Here is a 13,175-nt window from a genome sequence, read left to right on the forward strand (position 1 = left end):
AAGTGCAAACCAAAGAAATGTGAGTATAAACTGAAATTGGAACAAAGAGAATTGAAACTGAATACAAATTGAAACATACTCTTCTAAAAATTCACCTACACATTTCTGACAATGTTCTGCAGCATTTGTTCCTGTCAGTGTATCTCCATGTCACAACCAACTGAAAAAAGCACCCACAGACATAATGAATACAAATGTTCTCTTATAACATAAGGTGCTATTTAAAAAATTCCTACATTTGTTAATTTGGGTAAGAAAGAGAATTTTAGTGCAGCTTTTATGGAAAATGTTTTCTGGTAAAATATGTAAAATAAATACAGTAATAGTCAGTTTACCATATAAGTTAACCAGATTCTCTTGTGTGCTGGTTTTGGCTGGGATAGAGTTAATTTTCTTCATAGTAGCTAGTGTGGGGCTACGTCTTGGATTTGTGGTGAAAACAGTGCTGATAACACAGGGATGCTTTAGTTACTGCTGAGCAGTGCTTACACAGAGTCAAGGCCATTTCTGCTCCTCACACCGCCCCACCAGTGAGTAGACTGGGGCTGCACAAGAAGCTGGGAAGGGACACAGCCGGGACAGCTGACCCCAACTGACCAAAGGGATATTCCATACCGTATGATGTCATGGTCAGCAATAAACTAAGGGGAAGGTTGGCTGCGGGTGCCGCTGCTCAGGGACTGTCTGGCCGTCGGTTGGTTGGTGGTGAGCAATTGTTTTCATTTGCATCACTTGTCTTTCCTTCCTGGGTTTTATTTCTCTTTTGTTATTTTCCTTTTCATTATTATTATTGTTGTTGTTATTTCAATTATTAAACCATTCTTATCTCAACCCATGATTTTTTTCTCTTTTATCCTTTCAATTCTCTTCCTTCCGATCCTGCTGTGGGGGGAGCGAGCGGCTGTGCGGTGCTTAGTTGCCAGCTGGGGTTAAACCACGGCATTTTGTTAATCAGATTCTCTTGTTAATGACGTGATATTGCTATAAGACCTTCCACCAAGGAAAGTAACAGTCAAAAGACTTCTCATTTCCTTAATCCAACAAATGTAATAAATTTTTTCCTTTAATGCAGATTAAAGTGACAGGCTTGTAGAATCTAATGAACCAACAATTACTGTTCTAGTAACAATGCTATACAAAACAGGCAAATAACATGCAACCAGATTGTAACCCTGATTGATCTACACAATCCCGCTTTGCAAGGCTGCATAGTAGTTGGGAGCCAAAAATGGCACCTAATTCACAAAAAGTAAAGGCGGATCCACTGGGGACATTTTGTGAGAAATCAGAGCTAACTTTGGGTATCTGATACTTCCAAAACCAATTTTAATCAGTTTAAAATTGATAAAAAGAGCATCAACAAACCTTCAGAGCATGAGTCATCGCTGCTCACACTGAGTCGTTCAGCATTTCCTTGAACGTATTTGTTGTACAGTTTTATTCGTAAAGCCCAGCTAAGATCTGGTTGCCTGACAGTATTCTTCAGGCGACGTCTTGCATTGGCAAACCAGTTTGATACCTGCACACAAATTAATGTATTAGTTTCTCTTGAAAACAATGCAAATAAACAAATTTAACTCATAAAGTTTTCATGAGTTTTATGTATGCCCTGAGAAAACGGCAAACAAAGGAAACATGAAGAACAGTCCATGCAACTATCACTGAGCAGGATCCTCAGACAAGAAGGCAGGTTCAGGCTTTCCAACTTCCCAAGCGTTAGCAAACCCTCATTATTAACAAGGTGTTAATTAAGGTGTCCCAAAAGACTAATTTTATATTAACTTTTCTTTTTTTTTTAAAGACAATCCCCTGAACTTTCAATACGAACCTTTGACATATTACTAACATCCTAAATTAAGAAGAATAGCTAATGTTTGGTAATTTGCCTTTGACATTTATGTAGGCTACAATAAGGCTGTTGAACAGAAAAACCCATTCTGAATTTGGTTATATAAAAGCTCACATTCTCCCTCCTGCCTGAGCAGTAGTCTGACAGCTAATGGGTATCAGGAAAGTCTTACACAGAATATAACCTGCTTTGAGTCACTGCAGAAATCAACTATTCACTCTACAGAGCAGCAGCTTTTATGAACCCTTTCTGTTATGGAAACCCTAAAAAGCTGTGAAGATGCAGATTCCTCACACAGTGACTACTAAACAAGAGACTACTAAACAAGTCTTCCTTCCTAGAGTTTGACACTGCAAAACAGATACACATTAGTATTCTTCTACCATACAGGGACACCAGAAAGTCAGGCTCAAACACAAGAATTTCGCACTGCTTTAGGTACCAAAGGAACAAAAGGGGACAGTATAGTCTTCCATGCCAGCAGTGCTAATCAAACCATCAAATGGGATGTGCGCCCTTGCAGTGACTTGGCATGAAAGCGTACCCGAGAAAATGCTGGCCTTGATTCTACTGTACATGAAAAATACATAAAATAGGAAATACTGATACTGACAGAGTGACCTTACCATAACCTTACTAAAAGCAAGAGCACAGGCAAGCTACCTACACTCTAACAATATTTATTTAATGATAAATCAGGTCTTTAAAATGCTATTTACTCCTTGCAGGAGTAAGTGTATTTTGACGTGACCTCTGCAAGAAGGAGGCAGAGTAGCATTACTTACAAAGGAGAATGTAAAGAATGTTGGGAGAGTCTATAGCCCCACTCACATCTTTGTGTTGTGAAAGTGCTCAGAGAGGAAGCCGAGACTACTGCAGTCATATTCTGACCTGGGAACGGTCATACCATTTCATTTATGTTAACCTGCAAAGCAAGTTAACACGTTTTATGTGTTACATGTGTTACATGCTACCCTACCTATTAGAGAGCCAAACTCTAGACCTCAGTGTTGGATTTTGGCCCTAGTTTTGTCATCTGTCTATTGTAGCTAAGGTTGTATAAATCGCACAGATTTGGCTAATTATTCTGGACTGACAATGTCTTCTAGGGTGATTATGAGAAAAATAAACACTATCTGCTTAAAGGAAAAACAAAACTTTGGTTCAGACTTCCACCCAGAACTCAGCAGTGGTGCCTTAAGCCTGACATTTTGATGTTACTTAAAATCACATTTACATGAAACAGGGTTCCACTGAAAATACAGTGAGCCCTGGATCAGCGCTCAGATGCTAAACACGTAACCTTACAAACCATGTAGTTAACTATGACAGGTAAGAAGACCAAAACTGTAGCTGGCAGAGAAGAGTAAGTAATTTTCATTCTCTTCCAAGGCTACTTGTTTATATTCATCATATTGACACAGCAATCATTATAGTAAACCAGAAAGGGTGGGCTGGAATCCATCCACTTTCTAACACTGTTAACAAACTCACTCCAGACTGCTCAGCTGAAGCAGCAGTCACCTGGCTGCTGTGTGATTTAGTGTAACTCTGAAATCAAGGATGTAACGATAGAGATGGATCAATCCAGTGTCCCACTGAATATTATAGCAGTTACTGGCAGCATCTCACAAAACTGACAGCTTTCCAACATCTCACTAGAAAGGGTTTCATTATGCTCCATTTCATTACATATTGAAATATTTCATCAGCGAAGTGCCATGTACAGAAGAGAAAGATAGGGTAGTATTAGTGTGACTCATACATAAAAGCAATTAAATTTAGCAGGAGTGATTTTTGCATGGTACTCTGGGTTTATTTTGGGCTCATTCTTCCCATGCCAACGCTTTGCTTTCTGCATATCAATAGGAAAAGATGAGTCATATTTTAAGTCTTCTGCTATGAGAGGAGGAAATAGTAGTATTTGATCATTATGAAAGAACCCACAGTCAGCATTTACAAGAGGAGCTTTCGGCTAAAGCACAAAGCAGCAAACTCACTCCAGAAACTCTTCTCCCAAATGCAATTACAACAAGGCCTGATAACGCTGAAGGAAAAGTTAGGCAAAACCATGTAAGAGATTTTTAGGCTAGATCTACGGTGTGGTATTTCAGGGTGCTTTCCTGCTCTTGGACCCCGGTGTACGTGGCTGGAAAATCCTGATCTCTAAGACATCAAGAGATTCAACATGTCTCCCACTCTTGTCCTGGACAACCTCCAGGTGTGTGGACTGGAAGAGGCTGCATGGCCACAGGCTGGTACCAGGCAGCACGCTCGCCCTGAACGCCAGCCACCACCGGGGTTATTACAGGCTGTTCCTGGCTCCTTTAAAGCCAAGGACAGTTTTGTCACTAATTTCAAGCAGCCCCACATGTTACCTTGTGTATCCATGTGGTCTTTAAAAAGTTGCCTATTGCTGTAGGTCCCACTCACTACAAGTGCTTGTTTGCACCACACTTAAGTTATTACAAAAAGAAACAACCAAAGCTGCCAAAAGCCAACCATCCTTTACCACGGTCCCAAGTTACAGTGCTGTGACCTCTAAAAATAATAAAAAAACCCAAAACAATGATTTACATACAAGCCAGTGGGAAAATCTTTGCCTCAGAAACCTCCCAAAGAACTAAGTATCTTGAAAAAACGCATGATGAAATTCACTATTCTTGTAAAGTAACAATCATGTAATTCTCAAGAAGTAAAAAGACAAAACCCAAAGAGAACGATAATAGCTGTTCTTTCCAGCATTCATATTTTACAGCAGCTCAGTCAGTCCCAAAGAGCATCAGGTATTTATATCGGCATCATGAAATACTGACCCTCTGGCTTTACTTCTGAAGACACTCTTCAATTTTATTGTAATTTTCTTTGCCTCACTGCTTAAGAGTGGCCAAATTTTCAGAAATGTAACAGAAATCAAGTGATTCTCCTCCTCCAGTAATCCAGATATGCCTTTATGAATCTGAATAGTACTAAATCCATAGCAGCACATGACCAATATATTAAACCTAGCATTGAAAAAAACTTCTCTTCAACAATACGGCCATTCATACTTCTTTCTGGAAGGAATATACAGCCATTTTTCTTTTTTATTTCACAAGAACATTGAAATGAAAATTTAGAATAAAATAAATCAGGCACTGTGGTAATAATACAAATTAAAATGTAGCATATTAATAGCATATTAATAGGACAAATTATTGGATTCTGAATTGGAACTGGAGTAAAACATAAAATGCCTTTTCAAACGATATTGCTTTTTTGGTTTCCTGCTTTGGCAGTTCGGGAAGTAGAAAATTTTGGACTGTTGGACTGAAAGCTGCAATAACATTTGCCTTGAGGACTCCCGAAGACCTTGTTGGCCTGCTCAGGAATAAGTCAGCCCAGAATTTGCCCCAGGTTTTGCTACTACTTGTTAAGGAAGAAGATGATTTATGATTCCTGTGAAATCCTACCTCCTTGAAAGAGTTTGACTTTCCTTCTGCAGTGCTGACAGACACACAGCTAGAACAGCCCCCTTGCTGCCCCGCTGCACCCAGAACAGGGGTTAAGCTGAAGTATTAGTGAGGTAAATTAACTTAAAATCAGCCAACTGGGTGATAGCAAAACTAATTAAAATAAAGTTGTGGAAGATTTGACATGCAGACACTGTCCTAATAATAACAGCAGAAAACAGGGCTGGATGTTCACCGCCTTATCTCACAAAATGATCGGTTTTATGTATGCCACAGTCCTGCAAAAGCTCCTTTGGATAGACGGTACGTGCTGGAATAAGGTTCATTAGATGAAAGAAAAGCACGTGGAGAAGAGTTACAGCTATATTTTCAACATCACTGTGACCAACATCATCTTCCAGGCAGCCGCTGAAGACCTTTTCCAAGGTTGGCAGTCAGGTAAAAAAAAACAAAACCCACCATTCATTCCCTAAGCGGCATTTTGGCGGAAACTCAAAAGGATTTTCGACAGTATCTTTTGCCTTCCCTAGGGTTTCCAACGACAAGGCGTCAGCACACGAGGGAAGCTGCGAAGAGGTAACAGCTGTCAGCAGACAACAGCCTCCACGGGAGTGGAAAGCTGGGGGCAACCATACATTCCCACCAAGAGCAAACACCACGGGACAGCACCGAGAAATGGAAGAAGAGTAGGAAATACGAGACAGGTCAGCGAACGTGAAGGCGTGTAAACGCGGGGAAAACATCGCACACTGATTCCTGGCTCTCCAACAACGTCTGGTGTTACTAGATTAGAAAAGCAATCACAGGAGACTCTGGCTGATGCTTTTGCAAAGTGCCCCTCCTGGGACAGAAGCAAAGTTTTCCAACAGATACCGCAGCCCAGTCCGAGCCTGCTCTTGGCTGTACCACTCAGCTGAAAGAGCACAGCCTTCGGGGAAGCTATTTCAGATGTACCCAGTGTGACTGAGATCACAGCCTGGCACTTTCTCTCTCACTCTCAGAGAACAAGAATTTTGATCTGGATTACAGTCTTGTTCTTTCTGGGCATCCAAACAGTAGATGTGGGGTTTGCGTTCTTTTGTTCTTCCAGGCTCAGGAATTACTGCTGGTGCCAGACGTATGTATTTACTTCTCGTACAGATGCTATCGTATTTCTGGATTAAAAGAGCATTGCACCCAAATGATGGAAGAAACATCTGGGGCTTCTTTTTGATGGTGTGCTTCTGTAAATGAAGATAGATGTGCTGGTTTGCACAGCTCTTTCAGATATTACAGTTCATAGAAATAAGGCTGGTCAAATTCAGCTTCAGCATAAATCCACTAGAGTCACGGGGGTCTAACAGAGACAGATATAGTCCTCCGTGATTCTTTTTAATATTATTCCACACCTTATGTAGATCGTAAAACTCTGTGGAGTGGTGGCCATGGCTCACTTGATGTTTTTATAGAGGCTAACACAGCATATCCCCCAGGAGAGAAATATTGCAAAAACCCACTAGTTTTTTTTTCCCTTGTCTGTTCGTTCCGAGGCATTTCTAAAACAACAGGAGAACTCCTCAAGATGTCATTAATGTGAAAGTCTCCCAACATGTATTCTGGATGTATGTTTTCTATCTCATGTAAAAATACGAGAACATTCTAAAAGCCCCAGTCTAATAAACTACTCCTTTTGAATTGTGGCATTGAATGCATAGTGTTTATGTAATCATATTTTTAAAAGTCTGAGCAAACCTTTCATGTGTATTTTTTAAAAGCAAGAGAGGTTGTTTTAACCATATCTTCCAGTTATAACTGGCATTTTCTGAGACATTAATATTATTTTTGTCAAAGCTATAGTGTTTTTTCTAGTGCAATAGTTTCACAGTGAGGTACTAAAGTGTAAAAGTTTCCCACTTCGCCATTACTAGGATCGAAGTTCACAGCACAGGTTTTCTTGAAGGAGCACTCAAAATAATAATGCTGAGTTACCACCTTCTTTTTCTAATACTTCATGTTATTTTGGTATCTTCACGTTCTTTTCAAAGTGACACATAATGTGTTAGGCAGAGCGCTGAGGACCCAATCCTGCAAACACATGTGTTTCATTTTATGCACCTAGCAGTAGCTTGCAGTAAGGAAATTAGATTATTCACAACGCATAAACCTTTGCAGCATCCAGACCTGAGACAGCATCACTCAGCAACCGAGAGCATTTAACCACATATTTCGATAGAGTGCCAGATGGCAAAGAGAACAAAGAAACAAGATTTATAAACATTTGCAGCCAACTTTATACCTCTTACTGCAACACAGCTGCCAGTCATTTCCAGGGAGTTTTACCTGAGAGCAAAACAATTACTCCCCATGTCTAATTACACTATAATGATAATTCCTGCAAGATTGTGAAGCACAGCCACTGCACGCTGAGCCACTGCGCACAGTGCGTAGAACATGATGGCTGTGCAACAGGTGATGATTATTATCAGAACAATGTAACTGTTTCCATTCTAGCCCATTTTCAAAAGGGAAGAGTAGCTCCCTACAACCTCCTTAACAATTACTATTCTGTGCTGAAATCTCCCATTACTGATTTTTTTCTCTACCTGAAGATTTTTAAAGACCAAGCAAAAGTATTTCCACTGTACTTATGAATGAGATTAAAGGATGACGGCATCTTTTCCTAGGAGGGAAAGCACACACCTTTTGCAGATTGCCTTTAGCACTTCCCCAGCCAGGATAGCCCAGATGTGGGAATTCCTGTTTGGGGGATACAGTCCTGATGGAAGGGGAGCCCTGGGGAGGGTGGAGGGAACGATGCACAGAGGACCCCTGGCCTTGCTGGCTGTGCTGATGTCCCCCGATACCAAGCTTGGGGCGGCTTTGGCTGATGCCGTCCCTGTCCCTCCCGGTCCACGAAAGGCCCCAGAGCAGCCGCCGGGGGTGGGGGTAGGGGGTCCCCTTACCTGCACCAGGGTCATCTGGGAGCCGAGGGCCAGCAGAATCTTCTCGGTCTTGGTGGGGTAGGGGTTGTCGCGGTGCTTGTAGAGCCACTGCTTGAGCGGCCGCGCCATGTCCTGCAGCGCCTGCCGCTTGTGCCGCACCTTCCCGCCGCTCTGCCGCGCCCTGCCGCGAAGAAGGGGCGCTGAGGGCCGCGGCCGGGGCGGCGGGGCGCTGTCTGGCCCCCCCACCCCGGCCCCGGGGACCGCGCCCTGCCCGAGGGGGGACCTGCCGGGGGGCTGCCCAGCCCCGGGGGGCATCCTGCCCGGGTCTGGCCCTGCCCGGGGGGAGCCGAGCCCCGGCCCCGTCCTCGCGGGGCGCTCGGGAGCTTTCCACGGCCGCAACCCTCGTCCCGGGCCGGCCGCTCGGGGGAAGGCGATGCCCCCGACTGCCGGTGGACGGTCTGGGGGAGCGAACCAGGAGGGAAGGGCTCAGGGCTGGCGCTGGCCGCGATGATACTGCGGGCCCGGGCGGCGCTATCGCGGGGATTTCAGCAGGGTCCGGGCTCAGGCGGTGCGGGGCTGGAGTGTCCCGACGCTCTCGGTGCTCGGCCTCCCAGGCCGGCGCTCGCTCCTCAGGGGCCAGGGCCCGCCTCGCACGGCCCCGGCCGCGGGGAGAATAGGGCTGCGGTGCGGGCTGCCCCCCGGGTCAACCGAGCCTAGCCCCCCGCCCCAATTTATTTGCCAGTTACATTCAGAGATGCTCGCGGTACCGAGCACCCCCTGGGCCATCTTCCTGCTCGGAGCGGGGGCGAGTAGTGCTCCCGGGGCCGGCGTGCCGCCCCCCGACGCCGACGGCAGCGACGCGAAGCAGCCCCCAAAGCCCCCCGCCGGCCGCGGAACCGTGGGTGATGAAACTCAGGTCTCGTTAAAGAGATTTAAAAAAAAGGGAAAGGTGTTTCTGTGTAAGAAACGGCCGAAAATGAAAAGCGAGTGAACAAAACCGGAGGAATCAGAGGGAAAACCCAGAGGCAGGCTGGGGCCGGCGGCCGCTGCGCTGCGCGGGGCGGCGCGGAGGCTCCGGGCGGCGGCGGCTCCCAGCGGCGGCAGCAGGGGGCGCCACGGGGCCGTGTCGGGCCGCGCCGTGCCGTGCTGAGCCGTGCTGTGCCGAGCCGGGCCGTGCCGAGCCCGGCCGGGCCTTGCCGAGCCGTGCTGTGCCGGGCCGAGACGGGCCTTGCCGAGCCGTGCCGTGCCGTGCCGCGCCGACCCGAGCGGCCGCGGGCGCCCCCTCGTCCAGGGCTCTCTCCGGCAGCCCCGGTCCGCCGCGATCGGCTGGTAATAACATTTCGATGAAACATAACGTGCTTCCTACCCGCCGGCACCGCCGTTACCAGTACAAGCTGATGCAATCGTTAAGGTGGAAATTCGGCAGTAAAAACGGCTCCTCAGGATTTCTCGGTTTCGGTGCCTCCTCACTGTGCTCCTTAGCCTCTACTTTGTAAAGCCGACCCGAAATGTCTGGTCCGCGCTTGTCAGTTCAACCCTTCGAGCAAGGGCTGACAACGCGCCGGAGCTAACAAGTCCTCTCATCACCTCCTATTTCACCTGTTCCAGCACAAAAATAGCAGCCGCAGACGGCTCAGCCTCAGCTGCCTTTTTAGCAAAACCAATCCTAACATCACCCTGCCCAGACCATGACTGGCATCGCGCTTAGTCCGTTTTAAATCGCATCCTGGGGAATGCACCGACAACGCACCTCCTTCCCGTCCGTCGGCCCCGCGAACCAGCGGGGCCGGCGGGACGAGCGCCGGGGGCCGCGCCCGCCCGCGCGCCTCAGCCCCGGCCGCGAACCGGCGGCCCCTGTGCCGCCGGCGGGGGTCGGCCCTGCGTCCGTCCCGTCCCCCAGGTCTGACACATTCTGCCTTGCGCCTCTGTTTGGGGGGCTTTTATCACCTGAAGCGCCCGACCAAACCGAAGGAGCCCGTTTCCCAGGTTTGTTTTTGTCTGGAGGCAGAGAGGGGAAGGTCAAACACGGCGGGACAGGAGCGCTCCGTCTGGCACATTCCAGCCCAACCGGACGCCTCTACATCACCTATTACCGGAATTTCCCACCGTGGCTGTGGAATGAGAGTCCCAGAGAGTATCGACCCGGAGGCGTGGGGGAGGACACACCTAGAAACCCATCTCGCAACCCCAAACCGGCTACGCGGCGGCCGGCAGCGGCACGCAGGGCCGCTCCGCGGAGCCGGTGCGCGACGCGGAGACGAGCGCACGGCATACCCCGTCCGCCGGTTGCGCAGGCTGAGGCTCTCCTTGATGGACGGGCTGTCCGGGAGCAGCACCTCGGCGTGGTGCGGCCCCTCCACCACCCCCACGTAGGGCCGGCCGCTCCGCTCCCGCTCCTTGGCGTCCTCCTCGAAAAGCACCTGGCCGCTGAGCTTGCTGAAGACGATGGTGTTCATGATGGGGGGCTGGGGGCCGCCGTCGGGCTGGCCGCCGGCTCCGAGGTGCGGGGGCTCGCTGTGCGCTGCGGGGAGGCGGCAGCGGTCACCGGGCAGCCGCACCGAACCGCCGAGACCCGCCCGGCACGACCGGCGTGGGGGGGGCAGCGCGGAGGCACCGGGCGCCGCCTGCCCACCCACGGGGGGGTGGGGGGCAGCCCGCCCCTCCCACGACCCGGCCCGCTCCCACGCACCCCCAGCCCCGGCCCACTTCCGCGGCCCGGCCCGCTCCCACGGCCCCCACGGCCCCCACGACCCGACCCGCGCCCACTCGCACCTCACCGCCAGCCTCCGCCGCGCTCCCCGCTCCGTGTGGCACTAGCTCGGAGCGCGGGTTTTCTCTTGGGCTCGGTGTTTCTCTCTCGCTTGCTCTCTCTCCTCTCTCTCTCTCCCCCCTTTTTTTTCCCCTCCCCCGGAATGATTTTCCCCTTCCCCCTCCCCAAACGGGGAGGGAAACAAATTGTTTTTAACGACCACCAAATGCGCGGAGCCGGCGCCCGGAGGCACAGCCGCCGCGCAGCCACTCACGCTCTGGGACCGCCGCTCCCCATCCCCCGGCGGGGGGGCACGGCCAGCGAAGGGATCCCAGCGATCCCAGCAAGGGCACGGGCCCCGCCCGGGCAGCGCGGCGCCGGGGGCGGCAGGCGGAGGGGCGGTAGGAGCCCGGCGAGGGGCAGCCGAGGGTGCGGCGTTGCACGGTCGGGGCAGCCCTCGGTGTGCACCGGGGGGTCCGCCGGTGAAGGAGGCTGAGGACACCGGCTGGGGTCACGCTGCCCGCGGGAGAGACCCCGTCGGGGGCGGCCGTGCTGGCGGCCGCAGCCCTGAGCCGCTCATTAACGCCGGCGTTTAATGAAGCCGGACCAGGAAACATCTACCCCCACGCTTCTCCGTCTCCGCTTGTGTGTCTTCGCTCCCTCCCCCCGCGCCCCTTACAAGGACTATAAATCAGACCGCACTCCAAGACGGGAGGCAGCCCGCTCCCCTCAGCATCTTCGGCGCGGCCGGCGCGCTCCCGCGGAGATACGATGCTCAGTCGACGGCGAGGTCTGCGGGCGGCCCCGGCCCGCTCCCACGGATGGGCCCCGGCCCCCCCGGCCCCGCCGCTCCACAGTCCCCGCACCCCCCGCCGCTCCGCGCCACAGCAGCCCGGCCCCGGCTCCGCCGGGCTTAACATTTCGGTTACTGTGCGCAGAAACGAAGAAGATGGCCACAGTCAATATTTACCAGGATGTAATTCAGACGTTATTTGACCGCCGCGGGCGAACGGGGAGCAGCCGTCTGCGCCCGCAGGTCCGGCAGGACGTGCGCGGCGCGGACACCCCGCGCGCGCACCCCACACGGCATCTCGCTTCCCCATGGGCTCCCTGTCCTTGTCCCTGCAAGCGTGACCCCAAAGGACCTGAGTCTGCATAGCCGCTACCGGCTTCGGCCCTTCCCCTCTCCATCACCCTGGACTCGTCCCATCCCGTCCTTCCGGGCCGGAGGGGCCACCGCGGAGCGGGTACGCGGTTCTCTGCGTCCCCCGGCGCGGAGCGGCGGGGACAGGCGGGCCGAGGGTCGCCGCCTTTCCGGCCCCGGAGCCTGGGCGGGGGCAGGTACCTGCTGCGGGAGCGGCCGCTCCGCCCGCGGCGGCGGCACCTGCCCCCGGGCACCTCCGTCCGCCGCGCCCCCACATCCCGGGCTCTGCCGCTCCGTTTCTGCTCCGCCGTGAGGTGCTTTCTGCGATTTACCCCCTTCCCTGCACCCCTCCGTCACGGGCGCTGTCTGCGACGTCACACAGCCGCACGCGTTGGGGAAGGCCGAAGGGATCACCGACCCGATTATAATTTCTCCGATTGCTGAAGGGAACAAGGAGGGAGGTTGGGGAAGGGCACTGCGCTGAAGAGACCCCGTCGTTCAGGGAGAAAAATCACTCCAAGGTGGGGGAAAAAACCCCCAAACAACTTGCTGCCAGTCCCCAGCTGAGAAAACAAAGGATAGAAACGGGCATAAATGACCACAGGAGCGCGTCTGCGCAGCCCATGCGCCCCACGCTTCCCTTTGGGCAAAACCCTGTTCAGGGCTCCCCACCAGTACGTGCCCTGGCCAGAGCACTCAGAAACAACTGGGGGGGAAAGGGGGCATATGGGGACACCAGGGGACGAATGTCTCCTGTTAGTCTGTGCTAACATGCTTATTAGCAGCTTGCTGCAAAACATGCAGCTCCAACCATTGCCACGCTCAGCTGAACTGTTTATGACCTGGGAAGTATTGTTATAATTGTATTACAGCAAAAGGAGACTGAGAAAGCGTCAGGCTTGATCAAAAACAAGCTCCCGAGGGCTTCTGCTCACTCCAGCAAAATAGGAAGGTGATTTCAACTGTTTGCAGCCTCATACAAGTACTTGCCCTGTTATCTTCCCATTCTCTTCCCCCAGCCCCTCCAGCACGGCAGCAGTGATCCCCTCTGGCGGGGCAG

General features: G+C 51.2%; 1 protein-coding gene across 1 annotated transcript in view; it reads right to left on the reverse strand.

Annotated features, from left to right (window-relative positions):
* The window catches only part of MKX (mohawk homeobox), a gene marked incomplete at its 3' end in the record, with an annotated part of 47,024 nt that extends 36,337 nt beyond the window's left edge, over positions 1-10,687 (reverse strand). The window contains exons 1-3 of the mRNA XM_082015156.1: positions 10,497-10,687; positions 8,244-8,403; positions 1,366-1,519 (exon numbers count right to left, since the gene is read on the reverse strand). Coding sequence (XP_081871282.1) covers positions 1,366-1,519; positions 8,244-8,403; positions 10,497-10,678 — 496 coding nt within the window. The 5' untranslated portion in view covers positions 10,679-10,687. The remainder of the gene's footprint in view (positions 1-1,365; positions 1,520-8,243; positions 8,404-10,496) is intronic.
* Between the last annotated feature and the right edge of the window lie 2,488 nt (positions 10,688-13,175).

This window comes from Phaethon aethereus (assembly GCF_964289735.1).
Source record: "Phaethon aethereus genome assembly, chromosome: 2".
NCBI lineage: Eukaryota > Metazoa > Chordata > Aves > Phaethontiformes > Phaethontidae > Phaethon > Phaethon aethereus.